We start from the raw sequence: 20981 nt of genomic DNA, 5'->3' as shown, positions 1-20981 counted from the left end.
ATTTGTCTTTTCCAGGATGTCAGGAAGAATAAGTTCACATTATTGAGGAACTACAAAGCAAAGCAAGGTAAGTTCTTGATCATTTACAATGACAGGACTCTTTAGAGCAATAAAGCCTTTGTGGTAATGCCTAAGGGGGAAGAAACAACCTCCAAGTACCAAGCCATCCATGAAACTGACCTTTCCTTGTGATCCAGTATCGAGGCAAGAGATTGAGTGATTCAATCTCCTGCTGAATTTAAGGAAAAAAGATGTAAATAAGGATCTTGGTTCAGAATCAGATCAGAGAAGCTCATCAAAGCCAGACTCCATTTTCATATCCCTGGAGGGCTCAGCACAATTGCCTGGGATGAGTCAAAGCCTAATAAATATTTAGTAACTGAACTGAAATTGGTTTATGGCTAAACCTTGGGGTCTGAGCACCAGAGAATGAAGGTGACTGACTCCTACCTGTGGAGAAGCTATAGTGCTTCCCATGATTGACTTCTTGCCAACTGGAGGCTGACAAAGGGGGGAAGCAGCATGGCATGGGTCAAGCTGGGAGGAAGAATATGAATGCAAAGGCTGGGTATGGCTCTGAGTAAGATGTGGTGTGTGCCTGGTTGTTGGGATTCAGGTACCTCAGTCATTTCATTAATTAATTAATTAATTAATTCAGGAAATGTGGTGCTTCAGTACAGAAAGAAGACGAAGCCTTCTTCCTAAAATGTGGGGGTCATGGGCAGAAGTTTCCATAACAAATCAATCCCTTCCATTCTCACGATAGTCTAGTCTTCTATATAAAGGCTGTGACCATGATACTGCAAAATATGAGCAAGACTACCACACCTGTTCAGGAACTGCATTCATCAAGCAGAAATATGGAAACCTCAGCTACCTAGGCACTAGATAACCCTTAGGAACAGTAACTATAACAAGGAAGACCCACAGTTGGGTTTTTACTAGCAACTAGAATGCTGTTAGCAGTACTTACACAATTACTAGGTTCTCCATTTGGGAGATGAGAGGGGTACAGATTGTAGAGAACCTGGGAGCTTACTCAAAGCCACATCATGGAATAGATAGCAAGAAAGAACTGAACTGGAACCTAGGTCTCCTACCAGAAGCACTACCACTGTGAGAATGAGAACCTGTGGATGCACTTCGGAAAAGTGAAAACCCTCAGCAAGTGAGCAGGGCTAACATGACTGTTCAGGAAAAGCCTAAACTGCCCAGAAATAGTGGTGCAATCTTTGCAACCTTTGAAAACTATCCTTAGAGTCTACAACTGAAGTACCATCTCCCTACAGGCTCAGGGGAATCAGGAAGGAAGTACACTTGGATGCTAAAGGGTATTTTGAAGCTTAGATGATAGGTCTTCCCCTTTCTGGCTGATGGGTCTGAGATAGAGAAATGAAATGTTTTGTATCTTGTCATAAAGTACAACCTTTCAGGCTCCCTGGCCTCAACTTCAACACCACAGTATATTGTTTCCTCCTTCCCACATGTCTCCTTATTTTCGCTAGGTTAGCAACAGCTGTACCTGCATGCCCATGCTCACTGTGCTATTATTCACAACAATGACAATATGTGTGATGGTTAATCTTGATTGTCAAGTTGATGAGACAGAAAATCACCATGGAAACACCTCTGGGCCTGTCTGTGTGGGAGTTTCTAAATTGGGTTAATCAGGATAGGAAGACCTACTCTGAATGTGTATGGTGCCATTTCAAGGCTGGGATCCAGAACTGCTTAACAAAGAGAAACTGATTGGAGAACCAGAATCCACCTCCCTGCTTCTTTACTGTGGATGCCATGTGACCAGCTGTTTCACAATTCTGCTGCCATGACACCCCATCACAATGGACTATTCCCTGAAACTATGAGACAAAATAAACTTTTCTTTACTTAAGTTGCTTTTGTCAGGTATGTCTCAGAAACATGCAAAGTAACTAACACAATATTAAATTAGCCTATATGACTAAGATGAATGGATAAACATGTGACTCACATGTATACACACATGTTTAGTCAGTAATAAAGAAGGATGAGACTAAGTCATTTGCAAGAAAACAAAATAGAACATATCTTGTCAAATTAAATAAACCAGACTCAGACACATAGAATCCAGATTTAAATATACATGGAAGTTTAAAGGAGATTATTTGGAAAGAGGAAAGGGACCAGTGGGAAGGGAAGAGTACAAAAGTACAAAAGTAGTGGGAGAGGACAATATTATCAAAGTGAAACCTCTTGACTTAATCAATGAATACATGTTACATTGGTTTAATATTAAATGTTCCCATAGGCCCATGTATTTAACACGTGATCCCCAGTTGATGGCACAGTTTTGAGAGGTTGAGAGGGGTTGGAACCTTGCTAGAGGAAGTATGATTTGGGGTTCAACCTTGTGAGTGATAGGCCAATCAAGTTCTAGTTTGACCTTTTCTGCCTCGTGGTTGGTATCATGTTGTGAACAACTGTGGACACTGCCCAACTGCAGCTCTAAGCAGGCATGAAGGACTGTACATCCTTAAACTGTGAGCCGAAAGAACTCCTCCTCTCTCAAGTTTATGTTTCAGGTATCTTGTTAAGTAATGCACACACAGTGTTAACGAGTCCATATGCAAATTCAAACTATATGAGAATCACTGTATATGAGAATCACTGAGAAATTTAAAAATTTTTGTGTATATGTAGGAAGGCTGAGAAATGAGCCAACCCAGAGTCTATCTGGCACTGTCAGAGGTCCTGATCTTGCCTAGCCAATGAGGGGTGACCACAGGATATCAACCAATGGAATACCTGGGTGCTGGGAGGGTATATAAATTCTCCCTCCCCATTGCTAAATAAGAGTTGGTCTTTATCTGATTCCCTGTGCCTGTGCCATTGACACCTCGCCTTCTCATGTCCTCCCTCAAGGGAACCCTTAGGACTCAGTTATGTGTATAGGATGTGTGTTTCCTTGCATTTGTGTACAGGTGGGCTCAGCTGTGTGGGTGCTCATAGAGGTCAGAGGTTGCTTCCAGGTGTCTTCCTTTATTTACTCTCTACCTTATTTTTTGAGACACTGTCTTTCACTGAGCCTGAAGTTCACTGTTTTGGCTAGACTGGTTTTTCAGTGAGCACCCAGGATTCACCAGAACCCCAGCATGGGTCTATAGGCATCACACCTGGATTTTTACATAATTTATGCAGATCTGAACTCAGGCCGTTGCATTTAGATGACAAGTACTTTATTTACTGAGCCATTTTTCCAGCTCTGTGAAGTTTTATTATTCATAAATTATGTATATTCATCTGTATATACTTGTGTGTGTGTAACTTGTACGTGTATGTGTGTGTATGTTGTGTGTGTGTATGTACATGAGTGCAGGTCCTTTTTGAAGGACCAAAAATTCAAACTAATAAAAGTTTAAAAACTTAGGGAATCTCTAATGATAAAGGAAAATTTAACTCCTTAAATCAGGAGTGTCATGACTGGAGCCTGATCCCTTGCTCTCAGAAAAGGAGATGTAAAAGTCCACCACTCCTGTTAACATTCCTTTGCTAATTGCTGGTCATAAAGATTTCCCAGCTTTGGGGATAACTGACAGACTCTGTGACTCTGTAACCCTGCATGCCCATGCCCTGTCTTATCTCAGTCAAATGTATCTCCCTTAAAATGTATAGTTATTAACTAACTCTGTACTTTGTATGACCATAGAAAGGTAACCATAGAAACTCTAAGTTGTGGCCTTCAACTAAAGGTCCCCAGCCTAAGATGTCTTCTTTGCAGATATGTAAGAATCTGAACTTATGTCTTTAACAGGAAAGGGCCGTTAGGGTTGAGGAATTCCACCCTGACAAATGGTTCCCAGAGACAGAGATGTAACTGCCCTGAACATCCCATGAACCTGGAGATCGAAGTCCGCCACCTGGAATGAGCCAATCAGAACTGTTACCCTCGCTCACCCCAGACCCCATCTGTTTGAGGTTTTTGCCTTTAAGAAGCCCCTAGGCCCCAGCTCTGGGTCTAGCTCCTCTGCTCCTGCGTGAGTAACGAGTTGGGCCCTGGCGCCGGTAACTGATCAAAGCCTCTTGTGGTTTGCATCAAGTCCTTGCCTCCGCCTGGTGATTGGTTTCGCCACATTCCAGAGTGTTCACCCTGAGGTCCCACCCCCGGGGGGGTCTTTCACTGGCAGAGTCTAGAAGTTGAAGTCTGAGCCCCAAAAGATGGAGTAAGTGGTGGTTGAAGGCTACCTCATGAGGAGCTAGGAACTGAACTTGGGTTCTCTGGAGAGCAGTACATATTTTTAACCATGACACAATTCATCTCTATAGCCCCCCAAAGTAGATTTTGTTTTGTTTTAAAATAAAAACAAGTATTACATAGGAGAGGGGCTGGCCTGAATATCTGCTTTAAATCAGAATTATCTGCACCTGCTTTAGGCCAACGACACGTTCTGAGGAGTAGGTTAACAGCCAGCTGAATTGACATATTTGGAAATGCAATGTGTTCATTTGGAAGTGGGGTGGCTGAGACTGACTCCAGATAAGTTTGTGCACAGCCTGAGTTCCCTCCCAATGAGCTCTTGAGGAGGGGAGCTCAATGCTAAGTTTCAGACGGGCAGAGAGTCACCCGAAAGCATAATTCGCCTCCATCTGGGAGTTGACACAATCGAGTTACAGGCTGAGACTGTTTATCAAGGTGGCATGGAAGTCTCTCTTCAAATTCTACCTGCTTTTATAATCAAACAATAACATCTCCAGAGCATAGGTTTTTAGCTCTGTGAGAAACATATTGGAAATTGATTCAGTGCTTCTGGCTTGGCTGGGACAATGCTTCATAACTTGTTAACCTCTCAGCTCATTCTGCCCCTCCCCCTTCTTGAAAAGCTTTTAGCTGCACCAGGGTGGCAGAGCAAAGATAAAGGAAGCATCCTTTTATCTGATCCTGCACAAAATGAGTGGAGCTGACACTGCACCAGCGATAAGATGATGGCTAAACCACGCTTCTCCCATTCCACCTCGGGCTGGTGAAAGAAATTAAGACTGACATTGATAAGTTATTTTCTTGGGTGTTATCCATTTTCAAAACATAAAGATTTTTGTTTAGAAGCACTAAGGTCTGGGTTCATGTCTATGGATTATTTAAAGTGTATCCAGTGGATTATTAATAACAATAAAAATAAGGACATAAAGTTGGAGGGAGATAGGGTGGGGAGCACTAGGGAGATAATGGTGTGCAGGTTGTCCAGGCAATTGTCAGCAGTCACAGCATTGAGATGTGCCACCTGAAACCCAGGAACCACATCTCCCCATGTGTCGTTCCCACAGCAGCTAGAGCTGTGCTTGGCGGCAGTGAGTGGCAGGTGCAGCGGGCACGAGGCAGAGGTGGTGGCTCAAGCCTGGCCCAGCTTTGTCCACCGCCCGTGGCATGCCCAGCCTGACCCTGGCCCAGGCCTGACCTGGAGTGCTGTGGCTTTGCTCCAGCCAGGCCTGGTCAGCAGCCTCCAGGGGGTGTGGCTCTACCTGCCAAGAGTGCAGGTCAGGCCATGACAGACTTTGAATTGGGCATTGTGCGGCTCGGCAGGCTTGGTGTCGGGGAAGACCGAATACACACCAATAGATGAGCAAGACTTACCACTGGTAGAGAGCTACTTTTTGAGGCTTGAATAGAAGTAGATGCTAATGGAAACGGTGCTAAGATATTTGCATATGCCTTCCACAAAAATCCCAGGAAGGGGCTAAAGCTGGCTTCTGCATGAGCTGCTGTGGGAATGACACAGGGGAGGTATGGCTCTCAGGTTTCAGGTGGTACATCTCAAGGCTGTGACTGAGGGAATTGCCTAGTCAACCTGCAATAGTGGATGGATATAACTGAAGTACATTGCATAAATGTATGGAAAATTTAAAGACTAAAAATATTTTTAAAGAATGTAAAAACGTCACACATGTATAAACAACTATTTACTAATAGAAAATAAGTGACACACTCAGGTGTTTATAGAAATACTAGGAAGTACTATGCTGCAATGAAAAATAATAAGGTACCTGAGGATATAGCTCAGTGGATAGAGTGCTTGCTTGCCTATTATTCATAAAGCTCTGGGTTCGATTCTACCCCCAGCACTGTATAGACTGCTTAAAGTAGTGCATGCCTCTAGTTCCAGCACTCAGTAGGCAGAGACAAGAATGAACAAGATTTCCAGGTTTTCCTCAGCTACACAAAGAGTTTGAAGGCAGCCAGAGTTGCATAAAACTTGGTCTCCAAAAAGTATGAAATCAACAACAAAAAGCCAAACAAACAAAAGCCAAAGTAAATCTTCATGGAATCATGTGAAGTGTTTGAAATAAACTCATTTTTACAAGTTGTGTTGTAGAATACTTTTAAAGTTGTGCAGATCAGATCTTCATTACAGTGGATTTCTTGAAAATTCTCAATTTTTCTTCCTGATGCACATCTATCATCCAAGCCATGAGCACCTCATTTCTGTCTCTTTTCTCAGTCACATGGTATCAGTAACTCATTTTTTACCTCTGCCTTTTGAGAAAGTCCTCACTGGATTGCCTTTTGTATCAGGCTTATGCATTTTTCAAACACTGTATGATTAATATATACACAGTAGGAATCCTAATGGCCTTTGACATGTAGTCTTTTTAGCTTATTTAGTGTGTGGGAGGGGACAGAAGGCAGGCATGTGCATGGCTGTGTGAGTGGGGGTTGTATGTGCACATGTGTGCAGGTACAAGAGTGCCTGAGGCCTCTACACATACAGTCATCCATGTGCATATGATCACATCCAGTTATGCACATGCGTGTGTGTGTGTGCATGCGCGCACACACACACACACACACACACACACACACACACACATTCATAAACATGCACACACGCAAAGAAATTCTACTCTTGTTCAAACCCCTGAAAATTAGCGCCTCTCAGTTAATCCTGTATTCCTGATTAGAGGAATACAGTCTAAGCATTAACAGAAAACATGATAGGAAAAATTCAGACGATAAGATGCACCATGGACAACTATGGTTAAGTATATTCTACCAGGGTTTTGATACTGTGTGGCAGGTGCCACTCTCTTGGTTCTTGTTCTCAATTTAAGCAAAGTCATATGAAGAGCCTATGGGACCTTACTTTCCTCTTACAACCGAGGAAACAAGCAGAGTTATAATAAGGTTGGCACTAAGCCAAGCCTTTTCTCCTCTGCTCTGTGAGGAAGCTGCTGTGCTCATTCTCTCTCACTTGAACCTGCTATAGAGTTACCTCCACAGCAACAATTGTTCACCTTACACCTGCTCTGTCCCTTCTGCCCCCACTGAACTTCATACTGGACTGCTGACTATGTTAGATGTTGTGTGGAGGATGTTGAAGGTGCAAGGACCAGTCTACATCCTAGAGAGGTAAAATGGACGCTGCCCAAGACAGTCCAAGTTCACTGTAATTAGTCAACATAGCTGTGTCTCACATTTAAGCTTTATAGCAGAAGTAAGTTTATGAAAAAATGCCCATTTCTCTCCCTTATACAAGGTGGGCCCTAAAGGTGTCTTTCTCACCCCATCATTTATCTGAACAAGTACTTTGAATGCCACAGACCTACAGCTCCCAAGAACTGCTCTTAACTAGGGATAAATGTTTACTTGAGTGCTTGTAATACAAATATCTGATATGAGAGAATCCTGATTAATCTGTGTCTATAGTGACATAACTTATCTTTCCATATTCGCTGAAGTCTAGGAGAAGACAGGAATAAGGCTGAGACACCCTGGGTAAACAAAAATGCACAGGTTTATGGAGGTAAGACACTCTGAGGGACTTCTGGTCACCGCACCCCATTCTGTAAGTCAGCCCAGGCTTGGGAAGAAGGGAAGAGGGGTAACATACTGGGCTGGGAGAATCCCTTTGGGGCAATATCAGTTCTTTGGATATCAAGGAGAACACTGAACAGGATATTTATGCCATCTCTCTAAGGCTCAGGGAACACGATGGGAGAGGGAACAGAAAGAGCATGAAAGCCAGAAAATAGGGAGAAAGTCTGTGAAATGTCGTCTTCTGGGCATGACACAGCCATTACTAACACAATGTCACAGCAACTGTGGCAGCCTGCATTGGGCCTGCACAAGGCAGTCATGGATCAGGGAGGGGCTTATGAAGCTCTTCTCCCATCTGAACTAGTGGATATTGATGGAACCTGAGGGAAAAGGCAGGCATTGTCTTGAGCCGTATACCCAATAGACAGCCCATCAGCCATAATGTCTAGTTCCCAACCTATAGTTACAAAGACAGCCTTGGTCTGAATCAGTTGGTCAGAAAACAAAGCAAAAAGATGGGAAGGGAGGAAGGGTTGTTGACAAGGCAGTGAAGGAGATAAGAGAGAATATAGAGGATGAGTGTAACCAGAATGTCTTATATACATGTATGAGACTGTCAAAGAGCAAATCTCCAAAACATTAGAAGTGCAAGCTTCAAGGCAATGTGCTAACCAGAGAAAGCTGGATAGTTAGGGTGGTACCATGTCTTCTGTCTTGCCATGCTCTGGTATTGGCAAGCCTCTACAGAAGAGACTAGAAACACAGCTAGGCAGTTGGAGAGAACAGACTGGGGCTCATCCACCCTTCAGCCATTGAGGTATTTCCTCACAGAGCTATTAGACAGATATCCTTTCTAGGTACTGTATTTTTGTGTGTGCCAAAAATTTCGAATTCTTCCTCAAATTCTCAAGAGTGCTCTCTCTCTCTCCCTCTCTCATTTCTGAATCCCCTGTCTTTACTTGGGGAATTTTCAAACACTTTTATTACTTTATTTATTCATATGCAAATGTATATGTACAGTCATCCCACAGCAAAGGTATGGAAATCAAAGGACAGCTTGTGGGACTCTGCTTTCTCCTTCCATTGTGGGACACAGATATTGAACTTGGGCCATTAGGTTTGGTGGCAAGTGTCACCCACTAAGCTACCTTGCAACCATGGGAATTATTTTTGAAGTTCATCACTGGATAATATTTTCTTTATTTGTGTGTGCCTGTGTACCTCTGTGTGTTCACGTAGGGGTGAATTTGTGGGTGTACATGCTCATGTGTGGACATACTGTGAAGGCCAGAGTTCAACTTTCATTCCTGTTTCCCAGGTGACTTTTGAGACAGGACTTCTCACTGGACTGGAAGTCATCAAATATGTTAGGAGTGCTGTTTAGTGAGCCCATCGATCTACAAGTCCCCCCACCTTCCCAGTGCTGAGATTAGAAGCATGCACCACCACACCCAGCCTTTGTTTACATGGGTTCTGGAGATCAAGCCCAGGTTTTCATGCTTGCAAAGCAACTTTGTCAGTTGAACCATTTATCCTTACTGGCTGATCATTTCAATATAAGACAACTCTATTTCAATCATTTGAAAGTATTTAACATTAGTAGACAATTAGGATAATGTATAGGATAAGTCTGTCCTACTTAAAAATCAGGAAAGAAAATAATTTGTTCTAGTGCTTCTATTAAATTAGGCTAGCCATTTTCTTGCTGCCCATGAACACAGAAGTCAGACATTTATAAGGATTATGTTTTAATCTAGTGCCATTATTTTACTTAATTCACAATTTTTACCTTATTTTCACTTTTATTTATGCACATGTATGTATGACCATGTGAGTGTATCTCATAGAAGAGCAGTGCTCAAGAAAGCAAGGGGGAGGAGTCAGACCCCTGCAGCTAGAATAATAGGTGGATCTGAGCTGCACAGTGTGGGTGCTGGAAACTGAACTCTGGTCCTCTGTAAGCTCTTAGACACTGGGATATTGCTCCAGCCCCTTAATTTATAATTCTTGCATTCAATCTGGACTCAGTTCAGTTAACAATATTTTGTTTTATAATTAACTCATGGCACTCTGATTGAAATAATACAATCACCTCGAGCCACAGAAACACAATCTTTCCAGCCATAACTTCCTTGGTACTTCTCTGTTGAAAAAGTGTTGGTTGATAGTTTTTCAAAGAGACACATATTTAGATTTGTTCAGGTATTGTTACTGAAAATATTATATTATGGCTATAAAATATTGCAAAATATATGATAATAATGTGCTTACGATCATCAGTGTGGAAAATAAATAATCTCAGTCAGTAGGATGGGATAAATATAAAGTAGTAAACATTAGTGGCTCTCATCTAGTCCCAGATGGGGAGAACTTTTAAAATGTTCCTACTGATAGTTAGCTCAGAATGGGCACCAATCTTTTCTCTCTCCCACTTCATACAACAGAAGCTAGAGAGGAATGTGTGCACTTTCCCAGCATCCTTTGCAGCTAGGGTTAGCTGTATGATCCATTTTCCAGTGACATTGAATTAGAGAGAGCCTACTGGGAACCTAGGAAGTTTTACTCCCCCCCATACTTTCTGCCTCAATGGAAATGCCTAGAGTGGCAGGACTCAGTTTGCAACTCAAGGCAAGGGGTTTGAAAACAGGTAACCTACATGGTATTGTTGACAGCACAGGGAGATAAAATTCCAGAGGGCTTTTGATGATACCGTTGAAATGGCACATGCCTCTCTTCCTCTTTGAGACTTTCAATTCTCCAATGGATGGTTTATTATTTGAGGGATTAGATCAGGATTTGCTGCCACTGCTGTCTCCTTGTGGCCACAGCATTTCATTTACAAAGCTGTTATGACTATGAAGAAGGGTCTACAGTGACCTGATGACACAGACAACTTGTCAGAAGCATAGTTAGGTGACTCCCATCAGTATTCTAAAGCACTGTCACTCAGCAGAGTGTTGACAAAGGAGATTTTTGTGTAGAATCTGAAGTTAAAGGATTACCGGAAGGTTGGCTAGTATGACTGAGGGACTAAATTTTGTGTTGTTCTAATTATAGTTGAAGATTCCAACATAAAAATTGGTGGCAATCTAAAAGGAATTGTTAGTCTACTAACAATACTTACACTATTTTAGTAGTTCTCCAGCAGAAAGTCAGCCTCTAATATTATATTTGAGTGTATACATGTGTGTATTTGTGTTGTTACTGGGGCTTCTTTCTCTGCTTTTTTTTTCTTCTTCTTCTCTTTTAAGTTATGGTCGTTGTTGTTATGTTTTGAGACTCAATCTTTATATAACCCAGGTAGGCCTTGAATTCACTATGTAGCAAAGGATAACCTTGAGTACAGCACCGTGCTTGGTTTATGTGATGCTAGAGGTGGGTTACAATGCTCTATGACTAATAGGCAAGCACTCTTCCCAACTGAACTACACTCCCTGACCTTCTGAATGTAATTTAAATCTCACAACGATGGGGATTGAACCTAGAGCTTTGTGCACATTTGGCCTGCTATGGATTTTTTTTTAGGCACAAGAATTTCATTATAGGAAAAAGGAGATTCAGCAGGGCTTTACAGACTATCATGTTTGAAGGCTGTTAAACCATATTTAACTTGCATATTAGCTAACTATGCCGAACTGGTACCAATTAAATCCATTCACACTGACAACCATAATAAAAGGATGTCTTGGAATAATAATCTGATTCAGACTACACTCATTCAGCTGTTTGTGAAGACTTTTGTATTCCTAATTGCCAATGAAAAGAATAATAATTGTGTGCTGCTCTCATTAAGCTGAATGGGTACAACAACACTTGGAGACACACTGTAAATTATAGTTCGCTGAAGATGGCTGGGGATGCTGGAAAAATAGGGCACTCAGAGTGGGTAGTGCTTGGAGTTGGCTGCTAAGGGCATCCCAGGGAAAGCAATGGATACAAAGAATCATGGATACTGGCCAACCTGCAAGGGAGTTATGTGTTGGGACTTAATATTTAATTGTGATGGTTAGTGTTAATTTTCAACTTGAGAGAACCTAGAATCCCCTGGGAACTCAAGCCTCTGAGCATCCTGGAGGATTATTTGATTATGTTGATGCAGGAAGACCCAACTTAGTTGTGGGTGGGGCTGTCCCCTGAGCAGGAGATCCTGAACTGCAAAAGCTGGAAAAGGAGCTGAGGAGCAGAGCAGCAGCATGCAAACAGCATTGTTCTTTTATATCCCAGGGTGGGTGCAATGGGGCCAGCTGCCTCAAGCTCCTGCTGCTATGCCTTCACCACCATGATAGACTGTATCCTCAAACCACGAGCCAGAACAAAGGTGGCTTTTGTCAGGGCATGTTATCTCAGTAATAAGAGAAACTAAGACATTGGTACTGTCTGCTACACCTACATGGGATCTGGAGCTATCCATCCCATCATCCCATGTTGTGGTGACTAGCCAGCACACCCACTTTCACATCTTCTGGTAGCTCCTGAAGAACATTGAATGCCACAAGCATTCAAGGTGGTCTGGGGATTTGAAAATTAGTTGCTTCTTCAGTCTCCTCACAAAGATCAAAGTCACAGAATTCTCCTCCATCATGGTCTCCTCCGAGGATCTGAAACAGGGCACTTGAATCCCACTTTACTGCAAATGTGTATTCTTTCATGTCTGCTGTTATGCATAACTACAAGACACACAACTAGGCTGGTTTTATAGTTGTAGAGCTCTCAGGGAGTTGGGAGCAGGAAGCTAACTGTTGGTGTGTCCTTGTGGATTCATTTTACCTCTGCCAACAAAATCAGATGTTCTGAATAATTACATTTTTCCCTATTAAAAAAAAAACCACCTAACAAGTTAAAGTTAATGCATGTCTGTCTATATTTAGGGCTTTCAACACAAATGATGAAGAAACTGTGTTTAAGATTTTGGCAAGTGAATTTAGTTATTTTATATTTGGGTTTTGTAAAGGTCAGTGTTACTTTTCAACTTGATAAAATCTAGAGTCATCTGGGAAGACTATCTCTTGTTGTGCCTTTGGGGAGTATACGGATTGATGTGGAAAGACCCATCTTAATTGTGGGCTGGTCTACTCCACAGGCAGAAGATCCTGGACCGTGTAAGCCGAGAAATGGAGATGGGAACCATGCATACATTCATCACTCTCATCATTGGATGTAATGTGACCAACTGCTTTCAGATCATGCTGCTCTGACTCCCCCACAATGGTGGACTGCACCTCTGAACTGTGAGCTGTATAAACGAACCCTCTCCTCCCTCAGAAGTTGCTTTGGCCAGAATATTTCATCATAACAGCAGGCAAGAAACTAAAGACACTTCTATATGTGAAACATCCAAATTTTTAAACATGTTCCATTTCAGAAAGCCACCACACTATATTTGTAATCAATAGACACCTGTATTAGTTGTTTCTTGAGCCCATTATAGAAAGCAATTTTCTGAAAGTTGATTCTCTACTTAGAAAAAGAAAACGTCATTCATTCCCAGTGTCACTTGCATTTATATGACAGAAGCACAAACTCCTCCCTATTTCACAGTGTACTCCTTTGCAAACATCCATGTTTTCCTCACAGGTATGGCTCTGAGACACTGAGCTTCACTGTTTTTGCTTTGCTTTCCTTTTGTGGTACTAGGGATCTAACCCTGGACCTTGTGAGTGCCAAGCAAGGACTCCATCAACTGAGATAGCTCCAAGCCCGGGCCCAATCTACTTGTTTCATGATAGCATGTGTGATGGTAAATGTTGTCAACTTGCCAGGACCTAGGGTCAACAAAGAGGCAAGCTTCTGAGCATGCCTGGGAGGGATTATCAAGATCAGTTAACTTTTGCATGAGAGATTATCTACATTAGGTTACTTGAGCTGAGAAGACCCCTTAAAAGGGGCAACACCCATGCTATGGTCCCAGATTGAGTAAAACAGAGAAAGCGAGCTCAGCACCAGGCTTCAGCTCTCTGCTTCCTGAGTGGGGATGTGGTATGAGCAGCTGCCTCCTGCTCCTGCAACCACGCCTTCACCACCATGATGGACAGTACCCTTGAACTGTGACCCTCAGAAAAACCCTTCTTCCCTCAAGTTGCTTTTGTCAGATATTTCCTCACAACAAAGGGAAAAGTAACTAATATGGCATCTAACCTTTCTGAGTCAAACGCACCACCTCTTGCCCTCTAGAGCAGTGGTCCTCAATCTTCCTAATGCTGCAACCCTTTAATACATGTTGGGGTGACCCCAACCATAAAATTATGTTCATCACTACTTCATAACTATAATTTTGCTACTGTTAAGAACTGAAATGGATGTGGGGAAAGAGGAAATTTCCTCCATTGCTGGTGGGAGTGCAAAGTTGTACAGCCACTTTGGAAATCAGTATGGTGGTTTCTCAGGAAAATGGGAATCAGTCTACCTCAAGATCCAGCAAATCCTCTCTTGGGCATATAGCCAAAGAATGCATACTCATACAACAAGGACATATATTCAACTATGTTCATAGCAGCATTATTTGTAATAGCCAGAACCTGGAAGCAATCTAGATGCCCCTCAACTGAAGAATGAATAGGGAAAATGTGGTACATTTACACAATGGAGTACTAGTCAGTGGAAAAAGCAATGGAATCTTGAAATTCACAGGCAAATGGATGGAACTAGAAGAAACCATCCTGAGTGAGGTAATTCAAATACAAAAAGACAAACATGGTATGTACTCACTCATTTTTGTTTTTAGACATAGAGCAAAGGATTATCAGTCTACAATCCACACTGCCAGAGGAGCTAGTTCCCCGAAGAAGGAGATGGGGACAAGAACCCCTGACCAAAGTGGGAGGAGGCGGGAGAGGAAGGAGGTGAGAAGGGAAGAAGGGGAGGGGGGAGGGGAACAAGACAAGGACTGAGACAGGGGAGGAATAGAGGAGGGCAAGAAAGGAGACGCCTTGATAGAGACAGTACAAGTTTGGAGAGAGGTCTGGCACGTGGAAAATGTTAGGGGATTCAAGGGATGACCCCAACTAAGAAGCTAGGCAGTGGTGGAGTGGATGACATTGATGACCTTCCCCTATAATGAGATTGATTCCTACCTTGGTTGCCATTCCTAGAGCCTTCATCCAGTAGCTGTTCGAAGCAGAAACAGGTACCCACAGCTAAGCACTGAACCATACTACTGGAATCCAGTTGTGGAGAGGGAGGAGGGATGAGCAAAGGAGCCAAGACAGGGCTGGAGAAACCCGCAGAAACACTGGACCTGTCCTACTGATAGCATGAAGACCCTAATCATAAAGCTGGGGAAACAGCATTGATCCAAACCAAGCCCTCTGAATGTGGGTGCCAGCTAGGAAGCCAAGACAGTCTATGGGACCTCTAAGAGTGGAGCCAGTCTTTATCCTTAGAGCACAAATGTACTTTAGGAGCCCATTCCTTATGGAGGGATACTATTGCAGCCCAGATACAACAAGGAGGGCCTAGGCCCTCCCCCAAATGATATGATGGACTATGAAGATCCCCTGTGGAGGGCCTCCCTATCCCTGGGGAGGAATTGGGGGGGTGGGTTAGGGAGGCTAGGTGGGGACATGGGAGGATGGGAGGGCAAGGGAATGGGGGGATGGATATATAAATATGAGTAGTAATTAAAGAATTAAAAGAAAAGAATTGGAATGTAAACATCTGTGTTTTCCCATAGTCTTAGGCAACCCCTGTGAAAGGGTTTTTCAACCCCCCAAGGTTGAAAACCACTGCATTAGAGGGAGGCATGAGATAAGGCCCCTTGCAATGCACCAAGAGAATGCATCAAAGGGAAAAACAAACAAGCAACACAGGGATGTTTACCTAGCACGTGGCTCTGAAGCGCAGAGTCAGCAAGTCTATCTTCTTCATCCTCTCGTAAGTCTTCATTGACCTCTGCCCCCTGCAGCAAGAAGATACTAGAAGTTCTTATTCATTATTCCAAAAGATCTTTTGCAATCCTCACAACAACGGCACATTCTGTAATAAGTGCATCGCTGTAACTGAGTGTATGCACCTGTGGGGGAATATGAACCTGTGTGTATACTTTATTCTACTTTGCCTTCATCATCTGGCTTCATTACAGGTTTTAATTAAGAGAGCCCATTTCCAGAATTACAACCCCAGCTCTGAACGACAGGATTTACACGGCGCATGGTTCTAGGCACGATTTCAAGATTAGCCGCTTTGGTTTTAAAACTTTATAATGGAGTCATTCACACCAGGGCATTACAAAACATTAAAGTCTTAAGGAGCTATAACTCCTCCTGAGTCACAGATTTTGCCATAAGTTATTTTTAATAAGAATAAGGGACTACAGCTGAAACATATTTAGTCTCATGACCCTTTCCTAGAATATAACTCTCTAAGAAAGTGTCTTGTTTTATTCTTTCCATAATGGAATGAGGAGACGGCGATGTGTACTCAGTGAACTGCATCACCCAGACATTTCCAAGTCTCATGTTACAAACATTTCTTCCTGTCTGGGAATGTTGCACAGTTGGTAGAAGGTTTGCCTAGCAAGCCCTGGGTTTGGTCCCAGCTCCACACAAACCAGGCATGGTAGCACACTCCTAAAATCCTAGCCCTCACAAAGTGATGGCAAAACAATAAAAGTTCCAGGTCATCCTTAGCTACATAATTAATTTTAGCCCAGGCTGAGCTACAAGTGACACTGTCTTTAAAAAAGCTGTTTTCCCCCCTTTAAGCTGGAATATTCCAGCTCTGGATGGCAAAGCCAACAAAAGGAAATTTAGAGCAAATGCATGAAGTCTCTCGGTATTTTATAGATGGGGTGCTAAGGGCTGGAAAGATTCTTAAACTTGCCACACGCATGTTAAGCCCCAACACTGGAGGAACACTTAAACCTTAGCTTTCTAATCTAATAGTGGGCCACTATGGACATCAACAACACTGATCACAAAAGGGCTGACTGGGTTGGGGAGCTTTATCTTTCAGTAATGAGGTTGCCACACAGGCAAGATGGCTTGAGTTTGACCCATAAGCACCCATGTACAAAAGCCATGTGTGGTGGTACGGGCTTTTAATTCTTGTAATTCCAGCCCTGAGGAAACAGGCAGATTCCTGTGGGATCAGTGGGCAGCCCCCCTCGACCAGTGGGAGACATGTCTCAAAACCAACCCAATGTCAATGCTGACTAAGGAGAGATAACTAAGGTTGATCAATTGATAGCCTTTCTAGCATGCTCACACACAGTGCATGTGATCCTCCTTCTGCAAACATACAAAAACAGCCAACACCTGCACTATCCATGGAAGAGGCTTTGCAAAGACTTACTCACAGGCCTGGTGTGCTTGAACTAATGCTAGGGAATGGTGCTGTCACCAGCTAAAAAGATGCACCCTGAGGCAGTAGGGACGGTACATCATCATTCAAATGGAGGAGCTGAGATGTGAACACAGAAAGCCTGAATACAGGCTGGTGCTCATTTACAGGGAACTCCACAGTTTTCAGATTCCCATTCCATTACATCTGTGTGGACATAGTCTCAATATCAAGACAGGCGAAGTCAACCTCCACCAAAGCTCCTCTAAAATATATTACAGCTGGTCGCTTAAGCAGCCGTCAACAGCATGAACTGTGCGATGCTGTTGGAGGATCTGCTCAGGGGCTCAGGGTGACAGTGATACCACCATTATTTTATTCCAAATGCCGTTGAAAGTCATCTGATTGCATTCTCATCTTGGGAATAGATTTAGCTTCCTACTTTAGCCTCCTAGTTTTTCACACCTAATGGAATAAAACCAATTATGTACACTTTGTGACGGGGCTACATGTGGCTCTAGTCTCACCCAAGGCTCTGGTCCTGTGGATCGGCCCCGAGTTCGTTCAGTTTTCTAGGCTTATTGATCTATAAAGAGTACATGAGCCAAAGGGAGAAGTTAGGGCTTGTTGGTTTGAAAGGTGTCCTTGTTGAAGCACAAGTTGAGGAAAGGGCAGTATCAGAGAAGGGCTCATTCCCAGCCCTACTTATCCACAAATAGATTTTAATGCATACTGAGGATGTATTATTTATATCTATTTGTCTATGCAAGTCGGGGGTATTCTTTATTTTGGCATCAGATTCTCTTCCTAATTATATTTTCACAGGCTCCAGTTTAAATTAATTTTCATTCCTGATCATGCAGCAGGTAGGTAGAATGTGGGAACATTCGTGGGAGGTAAGAAAACTCTAGGCCAAGATGGGGAATTTGCCAAAGATAGTTCAAGGTAGCTTTTGACCAACAACTGTGGTTTAAATAATGGTTTCTTGTGTGTGTGTGTGTGTGTGTGTGTGTGTGTGTGTGTGTGTGTGTGTGTGTGCATGTATGTGCACTCATGTATAGAAGCACACGTGTCCAGTTGTAGAGAAGGAGGAGTGATGAGCAAAGGGGTCAAGACCAGGCTGGTGAAACCCACAGAAACAGCTGACCTGAACAAGAGGGAGCTCTTGGCCCCCTGATCCAGACCCCATAAATGTGGGTGCCAGTGAGGAGGCCTCGTGAATGGGGCCTCTTGTAGTAGATCAGTACTTATCCCTAGCACAGGAATGGACTTTGGGATCCCATTTCACATAGAGGGATACTCCCTGAGCCAAGACACATGGGGGAGGGCCTAAACCCTATCCCAAAGGATATGACAGACTCGAAAGACCCCACCCATGAAAGGCCTCACTCTCCCTGGGTAGCAGAAATGGTATTGGATAGGTAGGGTGTTAGTGGGGGGCAGGGGAGGGGGGAGGGAGAGGAACTGGGATTGACATGTAAAACAATATTGTTTCCAACTAACAATCTAAGCAACAGAAGAGAGGCTACCTTAAATGCCCTCCCCTGATAATGAGATTGATGACTGTCTTATATGCCATCCTATAGCTTTCATGCAGCACCTGGTGGAAGTAGAAGTAGACACCCATAACTAATCACTGAACTGAACTGGAATCCAGTTGCAGAGAAGAACAGGTGATGGGAAAAGGGGTCTAGACCAGGCTGGTAAAACCCACAGAAACAGCTGACCTGAACAATGAGGAGCTCTTGGTCCCCAGACTGATAGCTGGGAAACCAGCATGGGACTGATCCAGACCCCAGGAACATGAGTTTCAGTGAGGAGACCTGGGAAATCTACAGGACCTCCTGTAGTAGTTCAGTACTCATCCCTAGCATAGGTGTGGACTTTGGGAGCCCATTCCACATAGAGGAATACTCCCTGAGCCAAGACACACGGGGGTGGGCCTAGGCCCTATCCCAAAGTATACCATAGACTCTGATGACCCCTTATGGAAGGCCTCACCCTCCCTGGGGAGCAGAAAGGATATGTGATAGGTAGGGTTTTAGTTGGGGGGGGTGGTAGAGGAGGAGGGGAGGGAGTGGGAACTGGGATTGACATGTAAAACAATCTTGTTTCTAATTCAAATAAAAAATAAATAAAAAACAACCTCGTTTCTAATTTAAATTTTAAAAAAGAAGCACACATGTTGTGAGTATGTGGAGGCTAGAGATCAACCTACAGAGTCCAGGTGCCTTTCCTCAGGTACCAGCCACCTTTTTATTTTTAAGGCCAATTATTCATTGGCCTGGGCAGGATGGGCAGCTATCGCTCCCTTCCCAATGTTGGGATTACAAGTGCATGCTACTATGTCTGACATTTTATATTGGTTCTGTGAATTGAACTCAGGTCTTTGAGCAAGTTACTGACTCAGCTAACTTTCAAACCCCAAGTGTTGGCACCTTTGTCTCTTAAAGATGTATCTTTAACCCATGCCCATTGTGGGGCTCCAGAGCTGCTTTAGATATCAGCTTTCAGGATGCAACCAGTAAATGTCATTGCCTCCATCATGACTAACTCCAGTTTCTAGAAGGGCAGGAGGAAATGAGTTTGCAAAAGTCACAAGAGGCAAAAGCAATAACACAACCCATCACCGACTGATAGACACATGTGATTTCACAATTAAACTATATATTTGGGGAATTCCTCATTTGGAATTCTGTACATATTTCTTCTCCGAATGCCTCTAGCCCTCAGGGCTTCTGAAGTATAAAAATTTTATACCAAATCCCACTAAAGGGCTAGGAACAATTCAGTAAAGTAAAATCACTTGCCAGGAAAGTGTGAGGACCTGAGTTCAAAACTCCAGAATCCACATAAAAACCAGACAAGTTGGTTTGAGTGTCTGTAATTCTAGTACTCATGTGGGTAGATAGGTTGGGGAGATAGGAGACTCCCCAGAAGCTCCTGGGCTGTGAACAACAAAGAAAACACCCTGCCTGAGACAGGGTGGAAAGCAAGGACTGACTCCCCAGTGTGTGCTGTGACCTCCAAATGTACCATGAGACAGATAGGGATCGGGGAGAAGGGAGAGGGATAGAGAGGGTGAGAGAGAGATTCCCTGTCCAAAACCATGATTTTGGAAAGGAAAACGAGTGAGCAGATATGTTTGGATAGTTCATTCCTTAGAAAACTTAGGAAGAGGAAGGCAAATGTGCAGGCTGCTTATTTGCATCAAAACAGCATTTAGAATGGAATCATTCAATTAAGGATGCTGAAATTATTACATTTGCAGGACTTAATAAGATGATAACCATTTGTGTAATTATGGTACTATTTTCTGCTATCTCATCTATGTGGTCCCATCTTAATGGGATGGTGTTTGATGATTTTTTTTATTAGCAGATGTGATTTTCTTCAGAAGAGGTGACACTTGGGGAAAGAAAATTCCATCATTTAAATTAACACATATGCGTTAAAATGGCCATCTCTTTTCTATGTCCTATGAAGGTGTGTGATCCCCTCAGTTTTGTTAATAATTTTTATTTTTGTCTGGAGGTGTTAAATAAGAGCCTGGTTCTGTCTTTCTTTAATACTGCTATTCATAAAAATGATCTAAACCCATAGGAAGGAACAATTTGCTGTTGATAGCAAGCAGAGCACACCCAGGCTAGTCTTTCTAGGGGTGGTCTTCCCTGCCCTACATTTAAACACATAAAATCATTTTTAAGCACCAATGAACATGGCCCTGGTCTAAATTACACACAAAAAAATTAGAGCTAAGTGGCCTACAAATGATGGCAGATGTGGGGACATAAGCCTTTAATTAAAGTTCTACAGAGAGAAAAGGATTTATTTTGGTGAAGCATTGCTGGTACTTTCACACATTCTATCTTAACTATACTAAAAAGGAATATGCAGTTACTGGTGAGCTAAGTGGTTT

General features: G+C 42.9%; 1 protein-coding gene across 1 annotated transcript in view; it reads right to left on the bottom strand.

The window, feature by feature from the left end:
• Window positions 1–20981, bottom strand: part of Nckap5 (NCK associated protein 5) — a 544909-nt gene that overhangs the window by 86283 nt on the left and 437645 nt on the right. Inside the window, exon 13 of the mRNA XM_035445835.1 lies at window positions 15602–15680. Coding sequence (XP_035301726.1) covers window positions 15602–15680 — 79 coding nt within the window. The remainder of the gene's footprint in view (window positions 1–15601; window positions 15681–20981) is intronic.

This window comes from Cricetulus griseus, chromosome 5, assembly GCF_003668045.3.
Source record: "Cricetulus griseus strain 17A/GY chromosome 5, alternate assembly CriGri-PICRH-1.0, whole genome shotgun sequence".
NCBI lineage: Eukaryota > Metazoa > Chordata > Mammalia > Rodentia > Cricetidae > Cricetulus > Cricetulus griseus.
Note: the sequence above shows the minus strand (reverse complement) of the source record. Positions and strands in the feature narration are given on the sequence as shown.